This window comes from Stenella coeruleoalba, assembly GCF_951394435.1.
Source record: "Stenella coeruleoalba genome assembly, chromosome: 7".
Lineage (NCBI taxonomy): Eukaryota > Metazoa > Chordata > Mammalia > Artiodactyla > Delphinidae > Stenella > Stenella coeruleoalba.
Genome location: NC_137153.1, coordinates 39,573,414 through 39,595,621, shown reverse-complemented (window position 1 = coordinate 39,595,621; position 22,208 = coordinate 39,573,414). Strand labels below are relative to the sequence as shown.

General features: G+C 33.4%; 1 protein-coding gene across 4 annotated transcripts in view; it reads right to left on the bottom strand.

Moving 5' to 3' along the window:
* AGTPBP1 (ATP/GTP binding carboxypeptidase 1) overlaps positions 1–22,208 on the bottom strand; it is a 170,154-nt gene that overhangs the window by 27,998 nt on the left and 119,948 nt on the right. For 3 of the 4 annotated variants that reach the window (XM_079927638.1, XM_079927639.1, XM_079927640.1), the window contains 6 exons: positions 15,320–15,407; positions 11,499–11,643; positions 8,726–8,879; positions 7,509–7,689; positions 6,074–6,203; positions 4,815–5,031 (listed from right to left, as the gene is read on the bottom strand). In XM_079927638.1, the coding sequence (XP_079783764.1) occupies positions 4,831–5,031; positions 6,074–6,203; positions 7,509–7,689; positions 8,726–8,879; positions 11,499–11,643; positions 15,320–15,407 (899 nt within the window). In that variant the 3' untranslated portion in view covers positions 4,815–4,830. Of the gene's footprint in view, positions 1–4,814; positions 5,032–6,073; positions 6,204–7,508; positions 7,690–8,725; positions 8,880–11,498; positions 11,644–15,319; positions 15,408–22,208 lie in introns of those variants that run through there. The other variant, XM_079927641.1, reaches the window with a different exon arrangement.

Sequence of the window (22,208 nt, the reverse complement as noted above, 5' to 3'; positions counted from 1 at the left end):
TTAATTGAGAGAAGATGACTTTCACTCACTACTCTACATTTCTGGAGTGTTTCCATTTTTTAACATAACTCTAATCATTTTATTTATTTGGGAAAGGGGAAGAAGAGAGAGGACACCAAAAAGAAAATGTGCTTTGAAGTTTTGCTAAGGGGAGTGGTATGTTACTGAAACTATTTTTTGGAAAATAACCTGGGGTGCTTGTTTAGGTGTAAATATAGTAAGAGAGACACTGTGACAAAATGAAAAGCACACAGTACGTAAAACAATAGATCTCCCTTCAGTCCTAGGCAGACCTCAAAACACACCCATACATGTGGAAACAAGGTCTGTAACAGATGGCTTTATAAAATCGGCAGAGGAAGGAGGTGCTGTTTAATAAATGGTGCTGAGACAACTGGTTATACGTGGGGAAACTAAAATTACACCCTCACACTTCATACAAAAATAAATTCCAAATCGATGAAAAATCTAAATGTGAGAAGCATTTTTAGAGGAAAAGCTTTCAGTTTTTCAAACTTGAGTATGATATTAACTGTGGGTTTGTCATAAACGGCCTTTATTATGTTGAGATATGTTCCCTCTATACCAACTTTGATGAGAGCTTTTAACATGAATGGATGAATTCTGTCAAATGTTTTTTCTGCATCTTATTGAGATGATCATGTGATTTTTATCCTTCCTTTTGTTAACGCGGCATATTACAATGACTGATTTGTGAATATGAACCATTCTTGCATCCTTAGAATAAATCCAACTTGATCATGGTGCATGATCCTTTTTATATATTGTTGGATTCAGTTTGCTAATATTTTGTTGAGGATTTTTGCATCTATATTCATCATAGATACTGGCCTGTAATCTTTTTTGTAGTGTCTTTGGTTTTGGTTATCAGGGTAATGTTGGCCTTGTAGAATGAATTTGGGAGTGTTCCCTCATTTTCAATTTTTTGGAGTAGTTTGAGAAGGATAGGTATTAGCTCTTCTTTACACGTTTGGTAGAATTTCCCTTTGAAGCTGTTGGATCCTGGACTTTTGTTTGCTAAGAGTTATTTTATTACTGATTCAATTTCACTACTAGTCATCAGTCTGTTCAGGTTATCTATTGCTTTGGCCAAAAAGTTCCTTTGGTTTTTAAGTAAAAATAAAAGACACATTTTTCATTTTCACCAAGAACTTTATTGAACAACGTATTCACCCTTTTCTTCCACTACCTTCTGCCATTTTTCAGGCAACTTCATAATTCCATCTTCCCAAAGCTTTTTATCTTTTTGAGCAAAGAACTGTTCCAGGTGCCTTTTACAGTCTTCCAGGGAATTGATATTTTTTCCATTAAGAGAATTTTGTAAAGACCGAAATAAATGGAAATCCGAAGGTGCAATGTCTGGTGAATATGGCGGATGAATCAGAACGTCCCAGCCAAGCTGAAACAGTTTTTGCCTGGTCATCAAAGAAACATGCGGTCTTGCATTATCCTGATGGAAGATTATGTGTTTTCTGTTGACTAATTCCGGACACTTTTCATCGAGTGCTGCTTTCAATTGGTCTAACTGGGCACAGTACTTGTTGGAATCAATTGTTTGGTTTTCCGGAAGGAGCTCATAATAGAGGACTCCCTTCCAATCCCACCATATATACAACATCACCTTCTTTGGATGAAGATCGGCCTTTGGCGTGGTTGGTGGTGGTTCATTTTGCTTGCCCCACAATCTTTTCCATTCCACATTGTTGTACAGTATCCACTTTTCATCGCCCATCAAAATTTGTTTTAAAAATGGAACGTTTTCATTATGTTTCAGTAGAGAATCTCATGCAGAAATAAGGTCAAGAAGGTTTTTTTCGCTTAACTTATGTGGAACCCAAACATCAAAGCAATACACATAACCAAGCTGGTGCAAATGATTTTCAATGCTTGATTGGGATATTTTGAGTATGCCGGCTATCTCCTATGTGGTATAACGTTGATTTTTCTCAATTTGATCGCTATCAACTTCAACTGGTCTACCTGACCGTGGAGCATCACCCAGCAAGATATCTCCAGCATGAAACTTCACAAACCACTTTTGACACGTTCGATCAATCACACACCTTCTCCATACACTGCACAAATCTTTTTTTGCATTTCAGTTGCGTTTTTACCTTTCTTGAAATAATAAAAACTAGTATGACAAAAATGTTGCTTTTTTCTTCCATTTTCAATATTAAAATGGCTACACAAAAATTCACCCATTTTGATACGTTTTTTAAATGCATGCTGACATGACAGCTGTCATAATACAATCTAACAAAATTATTCTGAATGAAGTTAAAGACAACTAAATACTACTAGAGCCATCTTATGGAAAAAAAACAAACTTTTTGGCCTACCCAATATATCTTCCTGATTCAGTTTTGGAAGACTGTATATTTCTAGGAATTTATCCATTCCTTCCACGTCACCCAATTTGTTGGCGTAAAACTGTTCATAGTATTCTCTTATGTTTTTTGTGTCTCTGTGATATTGGTTGTAATTGCTCCTCTTTCATTTATTTTGTTTATTTGGGACCTCTCTCCTTTTCTTAATGAGCCTGGCTAAAGGCTTATTAATTTTGTTTATCTTTTCAAAAAAAACAGCTCTTGGTTTCATTGATTTTTTCTATTTTTTGGGGGGGGCGCTGTCTCAATTTTATTTCCACTCTGATCTTTATTATTTCCTTCCTTTTGCTGACTTTGAGCTTTGTTTGTTCTTCCTTTTCTAATTACTTTGGATGATAGGTTAGGTTGTTTACTTGGGATTTTTCTTGTACAGGATACAAGATTAAAGTACAGAAATCTGCTGCTTTTTTATACACTGATAATGAACTATCATTAGTTCAGGAATCCAAAACTAATTCCATTTAAAACTGCATCAAAAAGAACAAAATACATAGGAATAAACTGAAAGACCTATACTCTGACAATTATATAACATTGATGAAGGAAACTGAAGATGACACAAAGAAATGGAAAGATATCCCTGTTCATGAACTGGAAGAATTAATATTGTTGAAATGTCCGTACTACTCAAAGCAATCTACAGATTTAATGCAATCGCTATCAAAATATCTAGAATACCCAGGACATTTCTCAGAGGAGTACAACAAATAATCCTAAAATTTATATGGAACCACAAAAGACTATAAAGCAATCTGGAGGAAAAAAAAGAAAAACAAAGCTGGAGGTATCACTGACTACCTGACTTCAGACTACACTACAAAGCTACAGTAATCAAAACAGGAATGTACCAGCACACATACAAAAAAAAACCCTGACATATCAAGCAAAGGAATAGAGAGCCCAGAAATAAATGCACTAACATATGGTCAATTAATCTATGACAAAGGAGGCAAAAATATACAATAGGGAAAAGACAGTCTCTTCAATAAGTGGTGGTGGGAAAACTGGACAGCTACATGTAAGAGAGTGAAATTAGAAACATTTTCCATACCATATGCAAAAGTAAACTCAAAATCAATTAAAGACCTAAATGTAAGGCTAGAAACCATAAAACTCACAGAAGAAAACATAGGCAGAACACTCTTTCATGTAAGTCACAGCAATATTTCTTTGATCTGTCTCCTCAGGTAAAGGAAACAAAAATAAATAGCTAGGACCTAATTAAATTTAAAAGCTTTTGCACAGCAAAGGAAACAACTGACAAAATGAAAAGACAGCCTATGTAAAGGGAGAAACTATCTGCAAATGATATGACTGAAAGAGGTTAATATCCAAAATATATAAACAGCTCATACAACTCAACATCAAAAAAAACCCCAAACAACCCAATTAAAAAATGGTCAGAAGAACTGAATAGATATTTTTCCAAAGGAGACATACAGATGGCCAACAGGCACATGAAAAGATGCTGAACATCTCTAATTATTAGAGAAATGCAAATCAAAACCACAATGAGGTATCACTTCACATTGGTCATAATGGCCATCATCAAAAAGTCTACAAATAATAAATGCTGGAGAGGGTGTGGAGAAAAGGGAACCCTCCTACACTGTTGGTGGGAATGTAAATCGGTACAACCATTATGGAGAATAGTATAGAGGTTCCTTACAAAACTAAAAATAAAGCTATCGTATGATCCAGCAATCCCACTCCTGGGCACATATCCAGAAAAGACAAAAAACTCTAATTCAAGATGATACATGCACCTCAATGTCCACAGCAGCACTATTTACAATAGCCAAGACATGGAAGCAACCTAGGTATCCACCAACAGGTGAATGGATAAAGAAGATGTGATGTATATTATACAATGGAATACTCTCAGCCATAAAAAAGAATGAAATTTTGCCATTTGAAACATCATGAATAGACCTGGAGGGTATTATGCTTAGTGAAATAAGTCAGACAGAGAAAGACAAATACTGTATATTATCATTTATATGTGGAACCTAAAAAATAAAACAAATGTATATAACAAAAGAGAAACAGACTCACAGGTATAAGGAACAAACTAGCCATTACCAGTAGGGAGAGGGATGGGGTAGTGGCAAGATAACAGTAGGCGATTAAGAGATACATACTATGTATAAAATAAATAATGCATGAACAATACAAGGATATACTGTACAGCACAGAAAATACAGCCAACATTCTATGATAACTTTAAATGGAGTATAATCTATAAAAATAGTGAATAACTACACTGTACACCTGTAACTAACGTAATATTGTAAATCAAGTCTACTTTAATTAAAAAAATGTGAAAAGCAAAAAAAATTAGAAGAAACATTTAAAACGAAAAATCTGAAACAAAATGGCAAAATGGTACCATTTACTGAATCTGAGTAGTTCCTATATGTTAAATTATTTTCTGCAGTTTTATGCGTGTTTGAAATTCAAAAATTCCTGCCTTATCTGTAATAATTACCCTGTATCCCACATCTTCCACAACATCACATGAAGCTGCATTGTCATTCGTGTGCCACACTGTTTCTTTGATGCTGCAGCCATACATAAATACATTCTTCTTTCGGGAGTGGCCATGATAATCACAATAAACCTTGAAAAGATAATATATTTTAAAAATAAAATCCTTCAAATTCATATATTGCCAAGTAAAGCTAGCTAATATGAAGCCAATAAACAGTTCTGTGTTCCTTTGTCCTTTTATTGTAACTGAGCCACCATTTAACAAGTAGAATCAATAAAAGTAATAATACATATCTACTTCTGGAAAGGATCTATGATTAATCCTAGAATGGCTAAATCCTTTGCAGGTAGGTCCTGCATCAAGCCACGAGTTCCACTCTTTCTTTTGTATCTACTATTCATCACTTAAAAAATAATAAATTCAATTATAGGTCAAATCTACAGCTGCACTCATCACTGCCCCAAGGGTTGTTAAAATATTTACCTAATTTAAGAGAACATAAAAAATGCTTTCATGAAAAACATTTTAAAAGGGGTATGGTTTCCCTTTAATTTTTAAGAGCATCATTTTAAAAATAGAAAATGGACAGATTTGCATGCCAATTTTGCCCCTCTGCAAAGTGTTCTATCTTTCCCAAAGGAAAATTAACTCATTTAAAGATTAAAATAATGGAAACATTCTAAACAAAAGTTGCTGAAAACAGAAGAAACACACATACACAGTTCAGGAGAGCCTCCCACCATGCCTATATTACCTTTCCTATGTGTATAGTCGAGACTTACCTGCTTTAGAATTAGCTAACGAGCTCAGAAATAAGTTTCTACTAGTTTGAGAATTTGGAAGATACCTATTGTACTTTTACCTTGATATTGTTCAAACAGTGAAGTTAAATAGCTAAAACTTACAGCCAGGAGTTACCACTATTCATAAACAAAACAGAAAAGTAAAGGGCTCATGAGAATTATAAAAATTAAATCTAACGAAATAAGAATATGGATACATTGTATTAATTTGACAACATAATTAATACACAAGTGATAGATAACAAAGATGTTTTAAAGAAACTGCTTTTGAAATTAACACCCAGCTTTTATAACCAGAAAATAATCTACAAAATACTAACTTACAACAAAATCACCTCTTTGACTATACAAACAAATATTGCACTTACCAGTGGTAAATGCTTCACTGCAGCCAGATATTGCAGCAGACCCTTGGCATGATAAATTGTAGGATGTAAATCTGGATTTGGACTTTGCCACTGTCTATTCAAATCCTCTCCACTTAAAGAACAGCGGTGACTACACATATGTAAACACAATGACAAACACTGGTACCAATCAACTCTTACATACACTTGATTTAATTTTATGATTCTATTCCACTAAATATTTCATTTCAAACAGGTATAAATGGTGTGCTCACCAGAATGCATATTATAGTCAGTAAGTAAACATTTACTTAGCATTTGCTATGTGCAAGATCTTGTGTTACATGCATTTAACTGTGGTAAGCTTGCAGATTTATGTCAAAATTTTCAAGCTATAGGAAAAATTCTCCATTCTGGGGTTTTGTTCCATACACCATAAAATTTATTCATGGTCATATTTTCCATTCTGACTACATAATAATCATTTCTTATGCTAACATTCTGTATTTTGATTGTATCAGTTATTATTAAAAGTGCTATCTGGCCCTCCTTCTAAGAAAGATAAGTATTGTGTATGAAAAGCACACATTCTTGCAAAAATTCAAATACATTTTCATTAATCATAGGTATTAAGTATTAAAGCCACTGAGCAAAAATTTAAGCAAATGGTCATAAGGTGATAACAGAAATATAAACAGAATTCTAGCTAGTCAATATGTTTCTGAATTAAAACTAGACATAAAATCTCATTTTAGTTCCATAATCATACTACCTAAACAGAAATTATTCTATTTTTTTAATTCAAAAATTTCCTAAATATGAGAAATATTCATGGTTCTTTTATTGAATAAATAAATATGGTGTCCTCGACTTTGGAGATGCTCATGACAGTTAGACTAACTCCCCCCTTTCAGAAGCATTAAAGAGACCTTGGTCTAATTTACACAATAAATGAACTGTACCAACTATAAGCCACCTCCACTTAAAAAGTAACATTCCAGTATTTCCACTCTAAAGAATTCCTACTCATATCAAGAAGAGGTTAGCAGATGGAGCCAATATTCCATATTAGTGGAAAGAGATCCCAGAAGATTCTAAATCTCAAAACAACCTAAGATCACGCCATGTCAAATAAAAAGGACTATAAGACAATGTGCTAAAAATCTTTTTCATATCCCAATACTGTAATTTTTCTAAAACAATTCAAGCAGACATACATTTTATAAAATTGTATTCTCATGAATAGATACAGAATTTCTCAAAATATCATAGTACTAATATACAAATTATACTTTCATTTAAAAATTTATCAGATTAATTCTTCACTAAATTTGTTTTGTTCTAGAAAAATCACTAGATTTGTTTTTGAAATTAACGTGGATGCTATTATTTCAACAAGTTTATACAGGACAGCCACAACAATCTATAATATTTCTATAACTATTGCTTAACTTACTTTCCATTGATGACACCATCTGGATTTAGCATAGGGACAATTTTAAAAATATAGGATTCCCGTAAGCTCTGAGCAGTAGGGTTATTACTCATGAGATACTCCAATGTTCCTTTCATTACCCAACTTGCATTAGTCTCTCCAGGATGCACCCGAGCAGATAAGAAAACGTAAGGGCGATTTCCTAAAGTAGACATAAAACCTCAAATTAAAATGAACGTCTACTAAAAGTCTGTATGATGTTTGACTTTGGGGCTTTAGAAATATTTCTACTCAATTGTGAATACTGATATAAAGTCAAAGTAGAACTCACTGTGCACCTACTATATACAAGCACTATACTAGGCCCGCTAGAGAAAACAGATATAAAACCCATATAAGTCATGTCTTACATGAATATAACACATTAAACAGTATTTGAGTCATTTATTTCACAACAATTAATCTAACATATAAAATTAATTGTTTAATATTATCTTGGTTTCATAAAGAACAAGCGTCTGGGGAAAATAGATGAAATATAAATTTATTTTTTATAAAGTCATGGAAAAAAGAAGGAAAATATAATCTTATTCCTGTTTTATAGTCGCTATGATAAGCACAGAACAATAGGTATGTCTGCTCAGAGATTTACAAAGAAAAATATTTTTCACTATACATTTAGATATACAGGGCTACAAAATAACCATTCAATTCACCTGCTCATATTTTCATAAATAGCAAGCTCTTTCTCTTTCCTGAAAATATTTTACCTTCTTAACAAAATTAGAACAGTTTTCTTATATGTATATATATTTTTTTACCATAGCTGTACATTTGAGGCAACTTTAAAAACATAAATGGCAAGGAAAAACAAGTAGCTATTCAGTACTAGCATCAAAATACTTGATAGGTTTATGGTAGTTTTATTTATAAATACAATTAATTGTAAAGTCTTAAACTGATGGTATAATTTGTTATACTATACTTTGGGTATGACTTCTAAGAATAAGAACTACAGAATATTAGTATCAAGACACCTCAGAGGTCATCTCAGGCAGCTCCCTCATATGAGGAAACTGAGGCCCAGAAGTGGGCCCGAGCTAGGCAGTAACAGGACCCAGACTAGAACCCAAGACTTCTATGCCTATTCCTAGCACTAATGCCCTTACAAAATAGTCATGAAGCAAAGAAAAATAAGTAAGAATGATTGGTATTGTGAGTGAAGAAGACAAACTTACTGAATTGACAGATATGTTCATAATAATTAGACTCTGGCATTGCTGTTATAGTCACCAAGGGACAGCTGTTTCCAGACAGGGTTTCACATAACACATCTTTTCGAAAATAGATTTGCTGAGGATTGTGTGCTGATTCCAATTTTTGAAGATGCATCTTAATAAAAATTTAAAAGCAAAGTATATAATCATTTAAAAACTCCCTATGATGAACAGAAATAAATGCATCCAGATCTTGAACATAACTAAAAGTGAATCAGATTCCTAATCCCTTCTCTGGGGATTAGGGTCCAGATGCAGTTAAATATCAGTATTTGGGAACTTGAGAAAGGGGATGGATACAGTTTGGATACCCTTAATAGTGCGATATAACCAGTGGGGTCAGCGGCAGCAGCCTGCAAATAAGCACATTAGTATTTCTGTAGCAAAGCATATGAAGAGTCACGCTAAGCAGAATCAATATTCTAAATAAGCTCACATCAATTCAGGCCAGGCTTTGCTGCCAAATGGGTTATGAAAATGCTTTTGGTTTTCAAAGCCTTCTGAATGTTGAAATTTTGTGACTATAGATCTGTTAACGGCAACCTAAAATATGGAGAATGAATATTATGCAGCACAAATTTTTTAACAATCTTTCCTGATTTCAAGATTAATAAAGGCTCATTGTAAAAATGTCTGGAAGACACAGAAAGTACAAGAAAAAATTTTAAACACCCATAATTGAATCACCTAGATTACTACTAACAAATGCCAATATATATAAACAAAACTGTAATTACATGTAAGACTTTTTATAATCTGATTTTATCAGTTAATAATTTATACATTCACATTGATATTCAAAATTATAAATATTATGCCATATCATTAAACATGTTGAATATATGTCTTTTGAAAACACAAGTTCTAATGGTTTTAGTATACGGTCACACCAAATATAAATTGTTCAATCCCTTATTTTAAAGATACTTAGCTGCTTTCCAAACTTTTGCCTATGTTCATTCACATAATCATGATTTACCATGTGGTCACTATTTCTGGGCTAGAAACTGTGCCAGGCATTGGGGATATAACAATGAATAAATGGTCCCTATCCTAGAGAAAATATACAGTGCTATGAGAGCTTGAAATAAAGGGAAGGGAGCCTTGCAGAGTCTGGGCAGGGAGGAAAGGTCTTCTAGAAAAAAATTACATTTAAAGTGAGATCCAAAGGATGAGTGAAATGGATATAAAGCGCACTGTAGGCAGAAGGAAAGCATACAGGAAGACCATGAAATAAGAAAAAAGAAGGACATTTCAAAGAACTGAAGAAGATTCATTATAGCTAGACCAGAAAGGGTAAGAAATCGAGAATTTAACACAGAAGGAAGGGCCCGGTAGACCAGTCCTTCCCAAAGCACAGTATTTGGTAATTAAGATAACTAAGTGGTATGTGGATAACCTTGAAAAAAATTTTAATAGATATGTATTTTACTGTGAATCAGAAAAAAGTTTAGCACATTAAACCTGTAATTCCACAGATATTAACTTAGAATGAGGATAATCTTTAAACAGTGAATTACTTTAAAGTCTATTTAAAAATAAATATTAAGTAAATAACAGTTCAAACAGTATGAAGAAATGGCCCAAACTGTGCAAAATAGTGGAGAAATGACTGAATGAGCTACGGTAAGAATTTTAGACTTCATACAAATGGCAAGAGAAATCACTAAGGAATTTAAGGAGCAGATTTATATGATTAGATTTGCCATCAAAGAGCCCTCTTGCTACAGTGTGATAAAACAGTGATGAAGAGGAAAGGGGATACAAGTGAATTTGGGGACACCAGTTAGAAAGAGGTTGGCATAAGTCCAGGTGAGAAACAATGGTAATGTGTGGAAAAGGTCGTGGTAGTGGGACTGGAAGAAAGTAGGGGCATTTAAAATATACTAAAAAGGTAACATCAGTAAAGGACAGTAACAAATACCATGTAAATAACAACACTATTTCCAATGCTATGTTATTCAGCACAGAAACATATCGGTTTATACCTTTACTGTAGGTTGGAACCTTACTAAAATAAAGTGAGCCTCATTTAATGTTCTCGGTCTTGACATTTCTTCTGCTCTATGGACTATGTTTTTCTCTCATTTTCTCCTCTCTCATAATTTGGAAGCTTGTTTCTAATCATAGTGTTCCAATTCCTTTCTGAGTAAATTGATCATACGAAGCTTCATGATCCTTGATCATTAGGACAGACATTCTGTTCTGAGTATAAATCTGCCATGCTAATTACTTGAATTTTTTGTTTTACAACGCAAATAATCAAAACATCTCAAAAGAACCCACAAAACAACTCTTATACCCCATATTCTAAGCAATCTGGATCTAGGACTCCATATGAAACCATTAGAAGAAAGGAATTCACAACAGAAAACTTAAATTGCATATACATTTTCTACTGTTACATTTTCTGTGAGATTCAATGCTTTTCATTAAACAAGTAGAAATCTCACCTAGTTAAAATTTATAAATTGTGATTTGTAGATTTCTACCCAAAGTGGAAAGTAAAAATCATGTCATATTTCCATAGTATTTCTACTAAATAAAAATGAAGACTACATTCCCATTTTACTTTAATGATTTCAACAAATGTTGTATTATTTTCTGAAGTCATCAACCCTGAATCTTTTTCTTATCTTATTTAGATATTTAATTAAAGCAATTTTTCTTCAATTATCTGACACATACACATACAACACAATAATGGTCACAGTACAACTTAATGAGTTCTCACCTGTAAAGTTGAATACGTATATGGATAGTGATAAGCAAAATAGCACACATCATCTTTATGTGGAAAAATGACAGTGAATGTAATGGTATAGTAGGATTTTCCCTTTTGCCCACCTGCAGCAATTGAACTTCTTGAGAAGTGATTTCTGCAACAGAAATGCATGTTTATTTCATCCACACCAAAATTCTGATTTTTCTTGCTATTTTAGTAAACAGAACTTCAGAAAAAAAAAAAGAAAACCCATGGTTTGTAAAAAAGTTTAACTTAAATACTTTTAAAAATTAGACTTGGGGGACTTCCCTGGTGGGCTAGTGGTACAGAATCTGCCTTACAATGCAGGGGACACAGGTTTGATCCCTGGTCATGGAACTAAGATCCCAAATGCCGTGGGGCAACTAAGCCCGCGTGTCATAACTACTGATCTCACGTGCTTCAACTAGAGAGCCTGAGTACCGCAAACTACAGAGCCCACGTGCTCTGGAGCCCGCTTACCACAACTAGAAAGAAGCCTGAGTGCCACAATGAAAGATCCCGCGTGCTGCAACTAAGACCTGATGCAGCCAAAAATAAATTAAATAAATAATAAATAAATCTCTAAAAAAAATCAGTATGTTGTTTAAAACAAAAATTAGACTTGGTACTAAAAAAGCAGTTAATTGCTATCAGCCAACATCATGACTTTCCACTTCTGGATTTACTAATTAAATAGAGCTACTACTCTATACATCAATAGAAGTTTTAGACCCCCATTCTTTTGATAGCCATACACATTACTAGATCCAGGCAGTGATCACCAATGGCTGCTACAACCATTGGATGAAAGGCTGACGGATCAGACGACAATACCTGAATTCACTGATCAATTTTAAAATTACAAAAGAAGAAATAACCAGAGATGATATATTTCCTAATATGATGCAACAGGAATTCCCTGCACCATCTATGAAGTACTCTTGTCAAAAATGAAACCTGAAACTGATAAAGCTTCTACATCTAACTATGAGTTAATAGGAGATTGGTGAGATAGAAGAATTCATTAACACCACAGGGATGAAATCAGCAAAATCCAAAATGCGGAAAATCCTGCATGACAAATGATCTAATTTCTTCAATAAATAAAGGAGAAATTTAAAAATAGAGAAGAAGGAAGCCTATAAATTAAGAGACTTAAAGGACATACGTGTGATCCCTTGGTTGGTCTGATTTAAACAAACCAACTATAAAGTAACATTTATGAGACAAGTAAGTCTGAACATTGACTGGATATTTTACCATATTAAGGAATTTTCTTAGGTGTGACAATAGCCTTGTGGTTAGATTGTCTTAAATATGTATCTCAAAAAGACAAAGACCTTTGAAGTATTTATGGATAAAATATATCTGGAAAAAAATAAGGATAAAATATGCCTTAAAAAATTCATTGTGGTGGTAGGGGTGAAAGTATAGCTAAAATGAAACCATGTGTTGATAATTGTTGAAACTCAGTGATGAATACATGGGGCCTCATTATTCTATTATCCGCTTTTGTAAATGTTTGGAGATTTCCATAATAAAAAGTTTTTAAAACTACATATTACTTTCCAGACTTTAAATATCATTGAGATATGATGACCTAAAGATGCTTTGGTCTATCAACTTCATTTCTAAAATTCCAAATCACCTTGTATTATTTAAGCCATGAACTGAAGAAAAGCCATGGCCTACAGATTACTTATTCATGCACACAGACATTCAAGGTAGATCACAACCTTAGAACTACCCTGGGATCAGATCTTCTAATATAATCTTATAAAAATCAAGCTTGCTATTAATGAAAATAAAAGAACCCTGATGTAAAAGAATGGTAGAGTCTTCATTAACTTAGCCACTACATCTTGAATAGATACTCAATGACAAGGTGCTAAGAGTTGAGGAAAATGCAAAATAAGGTCCGGAAGTAGATCCTGCCAACTCTTTCACTCCAAAAGCTTAACATCTAATTGTGGAGGTATTTATGTCACCACATTACAGCTACATGGCATTTTATAGGTTATATTCACTCACATACCCGTGGAAAGTAGTTTTATTCTCATTTTACAGATGAGACAAACAAGTATCAAAGGACAGTGCAAAAATAGTTTTTAATCCCCACTATCTGGATTTCAAGCTTGAGGAAAGCAACTAGAACAGTGCTTGTTACATAGAAAGTGGTTAATAAATATCTGTTGAACTGGCCTGAATTCCAATTCCAGATCTGGAAGTAGCCAAAAGAAAAAATAAAAACTAAACAAACAAAAATCCTTGCCATCACCCCTTACATAAAAAAAGAAAAACCACCTGAGATGCTATGACGATTCACTTTACAGTGTGAAAAAGAAAAGCATTCATTGATTGATGATTTCTATTGTGCAAAAGAAAAAGCATGAAAGAAATACTTTTTGAAAAACATTGTTTCACCCTTTAACAATTTAAATCATTCTGCCAAAATCTAACCAAGCACTTCCCAGATAATCACTGCTCTACTCCAACTTATGAGAAAGAGATAAATGATAAAGTATATTTATATTAGCCTACCATTAAAAGAAATATGAAATTCATTCAGGTGAAGAAGAATTACATATAACCTTATGCTTCTTTCCCTCATTTATTTACTATTTATTTTGCTAATAAAATGGGGAAAACCCTACTGAGATTAATTCCAAGGAACGATTTCTTTCTTAGAAAGCAATAGCACTTAAGATCTAGGTTTTTCCAAAACCCTATCTAAACCATTAAAAACAGTTTAATTTTAGAATTCTTCTTCTTCTAACGGATAAAACTAAAAGAAAAGGAACATTAGCGCTAGTTAAGCACAATATAAAATATAAAAAGTCAAAATCCACTAAACAGAAATGCCAGGATTAAGATTAATAACAGAGAAAAACAGGGATGTCAAGTGCATTCAATAGTGGATAGAAGTTATCTTGAAATGTATTACATGCAGAAACAGTAAAAATGGGAAGCAAGGCATATGATAATCCTAGATCACTTAGTCATGAATTGAAGAATAATCCAATTATTCCACTGAAGCGATAAATGATTTCTAGCACTTATTTTAACTTGATAAATAGATCACCTATTTGAAGTCAAAGTTGAACTGTGAAAGCAGAAGTAATGTAATTGTGGAATACATCTCCAAGTAAAATATTTTGGAAGTTAAAATGAGGTAAACAAAAAAAAAAAAAAAAAGGGCTTCCCTGGTGGCGCAGTGATTGAGAGTCCGCCTGCCGATGCAGGGGACATGGGTTCGTGCCCCGGTCCGGGAAGATCCCACATGCCGCGGAGCGGCTGGGCCCGTGAGCCATGGCCGCTGAGCCTGCGCGTCCGGAGCCTGTGCTCTGCAACGGGAGAGGCCACAGCAGTGGGAGGCCCGCGTACCAAAAAAAAAAAAAAAAAAAAAAAAAAAATGAGGTAAACATTTGTGTGCAGAAGAGAAAAGAATTACACTCAATATCACCAGAATAATAATAAAAAAAAACACTGTAAATTATTTCCTAGAGTTTCTAATTTCAGTCTTACTCAATGAAGTTTCCAGAGTTTTAAAGCTAAAAAAGTTGAGAACACATCTAAGTGGGAGAGGCAAGATTTGGACCTAAGTCTGTCGTCTGTCTACAAAACATGTTTTATTTCCACTAAATATACCCCCATAATGGATCTCAAGTTTTTTAAAACTCTGTTGGAAGTAATACTAAACCATATCACCAAACTCAAAGAACACAATAACTTTTTATCTTTGAACTGAAATAAGATGAATTAATATTTCCTTCTGTAAAATGATGTCCTATTACTGTCAGAATACTTACTTATAGTAACAAATGTCAGTCCCCACACGAATCCACCATGGTCTAGCATTTAACGCTTCCTGAACCGAATACATGAGTGGTTGCATACCTTTGACAGAGAGAAAAAAAAGAGAAAATTCTTTTCAGAATTTTTGAGTTAAAAATTAATCTTGCCATTGTAGAAAGAACCAAATATTCAGGAAAGCTAAAAGAAAATACATTTTGGTTTTTCAGTATGCACTTAAAAAATCTGAGATCTTTCTTTAAAATCTCCTAAATCAATCAATGATATGTTTTATTTCTAGTTTTAACTAAAATGGAGTTACAACTTCAATGAGTGAAAAGTCATTAAACATTTTTCTATTATCTTTTCTGTATTAGATCAATTATATAATTATAATGCATAATTATATATAATATATTAAAATTATATACATGTAATACATATTACACTAAAAATTATACATATATTCCTTATAACAAGTGAAAGAGACAAAAATATATAGTAAATTAAGTATGATCACCCCTCTAACTCTCCATAGATTCCCATCTACACCAAGGTAAGGAAAACAATGCCACTAAAATGGCATGACTGTTTTCTTCCTCAGCCTTCTCCATACAAATGGGTGTTTATAGCATGGAGAAGGAGAGAGGGGATGAGGAGGAAGAGGGACTGTTAACAAAAACAGAATTAAATATATAGTATATTTTCTTAGGTAGTTTTAGAAATATACTTTCCACATGCACTTTAAAGTCATTTTAAAGGTTTCTAGGTTTCTAACCGGAATTAATGAAATTCATATGTTAATTTTGGAAAGGTTGACAATTTTTATTGAGATCTCGTTCAACTTTCATTTCTTCATTTTCTTGCTACAGAACCATTATGTTAAACTTATCCCTGAGTAGTTTTATTAGTCTTTAATAGTCTCTTGGGTTTTCTAGGCATACAAATCATATCATTTGTAACTTAAAATATTTTATCTCCTCTTTTAGTATTTATAAGAGTTACTTTATTTTCTACTTTTATTATATTCAGAGAAATGAAACCACCTCAAAAATGATTCTGAATATAGTGGTAAGAACAAAACTCTGTCTTGATAATTTCAATCAAAATACTTTGCCATTCAATGCAATTATTTGCCTATTTTTTTTAACAAATCAACTTTATCTTATTTAAATAATAGAAAGAGCTAACACTGAATAATTTCTATGTGCCAAAGACTGCTCTAAGCATTTTTACATACGTTAAGTCATTAAATCCTCACAACAACCCTCTGTGGTAGGTGCTATGATTATTCCTATAACTGGAGCAGTTTCTCCCACAATTCTTATTACATTTAAGTGTTTTTAATCATTTCATTAAATGCCTTTTCAGCATCCAGTAACAGAATCACATGGCTTTTCTCCTTTGGCCTCTTGATGCAATAAATAGATAGATTTCCTATTGTGAACTATCCTTGCATTCCAAGAAAATGCTATTCTTTTACTGCTGTATGATTAAATTAGCTAAATCTCATTTAGAATTTCTGTATTTAAAAATTGTCTTTAAAAAAAAATTACCTTTACCAAGCACTGGTATAATATTATACTAGCTTCAGAAAAACATATTAAAACGCTGCCCATCACTTATTAGAATAAAAGTAAAATCTATTTTTTTAGAAGTAAATATAATTTAGCTGGAATATCATCCTGATATGGTGACTAATAAATACATTTTTTATTTCCTTTTCAACAGTTATAGTCTGTTCAGAATCTTTACTTTTTTCAATCAATTTCAGTATTTCTATGTTTTGTCTATTTCTATCTCATTATTTTCGGCATTTTAAAAAATTCTCTTCTCTATCCTTTTGGTTTTATTTTTTGTTTTTCTAATATCTTGAGTACTTATTTTTTGAGTACTTAAAAACTGAGTACTTGAGCAATAACTTATTTTCAGTCTTTTTTTATTTTAAATAATGCAGTTATTAAAGGCATTCAATTTTCCTCCAAATACCAGTTTAGCTATGTCCCATAAGTCTATAAAGTGTTCTCCTTTGCTATACTTTCTAGATCAGAGCCATCCAACTAAACTTTCTGCCAGAATGGAAATGTTCAGTATCTGCACTGTCCAATGTGGCAGCCACTAGCCACGTGTGGCTATTAAGCACAGGAAATAAGCCTAGTGCCACTAAAGAACGGAATTTTAAATTCTCACAATAACTGTCTTCTAATCAGGTTGTAATTCTCGGAGCTTTTGCTCTACCTATGTGGGTGCCATGTGGTGATGGCTGTTGTATTGTGTAAGAGGTTAGTGTTCTGTATAGCAAATGAAACCATCAACAAAATGAAACAGCAACCTAACAAATGGGAGAAAATATTTGCAAATCATATATCTGATAAAGGGTTAATAACCAAAATATATGAAAAACTCATACAACTCAATAGCAAAAAAACACAATCTAATTGAAAAGTGGACAGAGAATCTGAACAGACATTTTCCAAAGAAGATATACAGATGGCCAACATGTACATGAAAAGGTACTCAACATCACTAATCATCAGGAAAATGCAAATCAAAACCACCATGAGATATCACCTCATACCTGCTAGAATGGCTATTATCAAAAAGACAGAAAATAATAAGCACTGGTGAGACTGTAGAGAAAAGAGAACCCTTGTGCACCGTTGCTGGGAATGTAAATTGGTGGAGTCACTATGGAAAACAGTATGAAGGTTCCTCAAAAAATTAAAAATGGAACTACTGTTTGATCCAGCAGTTCTACTCCTGGGTATTTATCCTAAAAAACTAATTCAAAAAGATATGCACCACTCCCCACATGCTCATTGCACCATTACTTACAACAGCCAACACATGGAAGCAACTTAAATGTCCACTGATAAGTGAATGGATAAAGAAGATGTGGTATGTATATAATGTATGTATGAGTGTGTGTGTATATGTGTGTGTACATAGTGGAATATTATTTAGCCATAAAAAAGAAGGAATCCTTGCTATTTGCAACAACATATACAGACCTTGAGGGCATTATGCTAATAAGTAGGACAGAGAAAGACAAATACTGTATGATCTTGCATATGTGTGGAATCTTAAAAAAAACAAAAACCCAAACTCATAGATACAGAGAACAGAATGGTGGCTGCCAGAGGCAGGGGCTGGAGGGGTTGGTCAAGTGGACAAAAGGTATGAACTTCAGGTTATAAAACAACTAAGTCATGGTGATATAATGTACAGCATGGTAACTATAGTTCATAATACTACAGTGTGTATTTGTAAGTGGCTCAGAGAATAGATCTTAAGAGTCCTCATCACAAGAAAAATAAAGTGTAGTGATGGATGTTAACTAGACTTACTGTAGTGATCACTTCACAATATATACAAACATTGAATCATTACGTTGCACACCTGAAACTAATACAATGCTATATGTCAATTATATCTCAATGGGGGGGAGATTTGCAATTATTATAGCATCTGCAAGGACTGCAACTTGTAAATACACAATATCCAGTCAGCGCTTTTAACCCTGAATTATTCTTTGTCTGACATTAATATTACCACTTTTCCTTTATTTGCATTTACCTAGTTGATCTCTGCCCAATCGTTTCTTTCAACTTTACTTTATCATTTAATTAATAAACACACACACACATATTCTCTGACCCTACAAATTGTATAATTTTTGATATCTGATTTTTGAGGACATTTTGGCTCATTCATAATCAGTAATGACAGACAAACATTTCATTTCATTCCTTCCATCTTACTTTCTTTCTACTATTCATTAATTTTTTTTTCCTTCTTTACAACTTATTTCACTTGCTTGGTTACATTTTTCCACATTTCCTTTTCTTCTTCTATCATTTGAAAGCTTTCTTTTGTGTTTCTCAATTCTATTTCCCATCCTAATAGTTATGATAACTGATATTTCTCTAGTATACTATTATCATATTAAATAACTAAGCAATCCCATCAAGACACATTAGCTTTCACTTCTCCCATATCACCCCTTTTAGAACATTTTCACTTAACACATTTTATAAATTTCAAGTCTTCTATCTTGAGGTCTTTTTCCTCATTTATTTTTCTCAGAGAGGGTTCAGGGTAGCAGATTTTCTGAATTCTACATATACACAAACATGCAGTTTGTTGGCCGTGACAAACAAATGACAGATTTTGCAAAAGACATTTGGCGCTCCTCTAGCTTCTAGCACCACAGATGAGAGTCCAATACTAACCTAATTTTTTCACACGCAGAACAACATAGTGATCAAGAGCATGCAGCCTGTAACCAGACTACCTGGGTTTGAATTCCCACTTTACCACATGCCACATGCATGATCCTGGTCAGATTACTAAACCACTCATGCCCCCTTTTTCTCTTCTGTGGATAACAACCATGCTAGGTTGGTTTGTTGTGTGGATTAAGAGTATCACATGTGTTAGCACTTAAAGAAGGCCTGGAACATGATAAATTTTCAATAAACATTAGCTGCTGTTATTATCAATATTATTTAAGTACTGTAACCAGTTCTTTTAAAGTGGAAGTATGTTAAGATTTTCTCTTTATATCTGAAACTCAGGTATTTCACTGGTACATATAAAAGATTCCTGTCTTCCTTATTTCTTCCTAGGAGTCAGTGAGGCATTTCAATCCGAAACTTCAACCTCTTCCAGGCACACAAAACTCATAATAATGGTTAATTATAGTAAGGTGGAACAAGGTTCAGGCTGAAGTCAAAGGGCATAAAAGATTTATCTGAAGTGTTCTAATTTTATAAAAGACAATGTATTCTCTTATTACTTTTAAGATGATGGTTAATTCTGGTCATAGTGAAGGGAGCTATATTTGGAAATTCTGACTATAATGAAAACCATCTTAACAAAATAGGTTGCCCCAGTAAGAATAAATCAAATGAGGTAACTCAGATTGAATAAATCACAGTCTACTCAACCTGATACAGAAAGGCCATATTTGAGTAACTGATTTAATCATTAGCCAAAGGATAAACTTTTATGTGTATAAAATAAATACATTAAGAACTGTCAAGCTTGTCACTTGAATACAGACAATCAAAATATTAAACTGCCGGAGTGAACCCAACATCCAATGGCAATAGCCTCTAATAATATCTATGTAAAGGCTTAAGTTGTACTGAGTACATGCTCAGTAACAAGTGCAGATACAATGAAAGACAAGGTGTTTTAGGCCCTAATCATCAAATGTATTGTGAATCACAGACTCAAAATTTTCAAGTTGAAGCTAACACCATCATTTAACAGATGAGGGGGAGCTTGAATAACCTGAAGGTACCTATCACAAGCTGCATATGTTATCAGTAACTGTACAGAGAAAAAAACACATGCTTCTAATATGGCTGGTATCATAGCAGAGTCATACTAAAAACAGGAAGATGAGATTCTTGGCCTGGAGGGTAATGGTAGCCACTTTAATCAGAATCACTCCACACATCCTCACCAAGAACAAATAAATAAATTCAACAAGTAGCACAAATAAAAACTACACACGCCCAGGCCTTCAGCATTACTGGAAGACAGAATATAACAGACTTCAAGTTGCCTTTATGTAGAAAAATGGGCAAAGATATACCACAGAAGTGGAAACAATAAAGGAGGGATTGAAATCATGAGCTCAAAGTAGATTGCAGGCTAAAAAATACTAAGTGACATGAAGAAGGAATTTTATGAAGTCACAATTCACAGTGAAAATATAGCAAGATGCAATATCTATGCACCAGATAAGACCAACCTCTTAATATAAGGCAGAAACTAGAGGAAATACAGGAGAAGTATTAGAAACATACTACTGATAGCAGATGCTAACACTCCACTCTCAGTACAAGTCAAACTGATTAAACAAAAATTAATAATATTTATATAGATCTAAATAACATAATAAGGCAAATCTTATACAGATATGTTGAACATTGTATCCTGATAGTAGAGAATGTACCTTCTTCTAAGAGCATGTGGAATATTCACAAAAATTGACTATATATTAGGTCAAAAGGAAATGTCAGTTCCATAAAAGAGAAATATTACAAACAAAACTCTCTGATCACCATGTAATAAAACTAAAAATTAAAATCAAAATGAAAAACAAAACAAAAAGGGAGGATACCCATGCAGAGGCAAGGGAGACAGGTTGACTTGGGTGTCAGATCTTGAAAGGTGTGAGGAGGGCATCTGCCCGAAAGTGCAAAGGACAGACTGTTATGTACACTGGAACTGATCAAATAAATAAATATATTAAGAATAGTAGAAGCCAAAATTCTCCATGTTGGAGAAGGAAGTTGTAAATATGGAAAGAAAACTAGAATAAATCCTGTGCAAGTGAAGGTATCAGTGTAACTTCATGGAGATACTGTGTGTGTGCTTGTGTGTGTGTTTGTGTATAACATGCACACACAAAAATAAACATACACATACGTATAACTTACTACCAATGAAAATTTCTACATAAACGCTTGTATATACAAATACATATTCCCTAGCTCTATCCATGGACAGGTCCAATAACAATGTACACACTATGCATACAGATCTTATTTTTAAAATACCATTCTCCAAACCAGGGCTCTTTGAAGAAATGACTGTTGAAAGGCAAGATGAGCCCTGAGCATCCTGTGCCAAAAAGCAAGGACACCTATAAAGGATGATGGGGACACGTCAAAAGAACACAAAATGCAGCATGCAGAGATCCCAATGGCCAAATCCCGGGCAACTTAAACATCAAAATAAATAATGATAGCAACAAATTACAACCCACTGAGTAAAACAGTAAACAATTCTACACTGATACTAACATGTAAAATACTTACTAACTACAGAGAAAAAAGGTAACTTTACAATGGAAATGTCTGGCAGACACCAACTTAATCAAGTGAATAA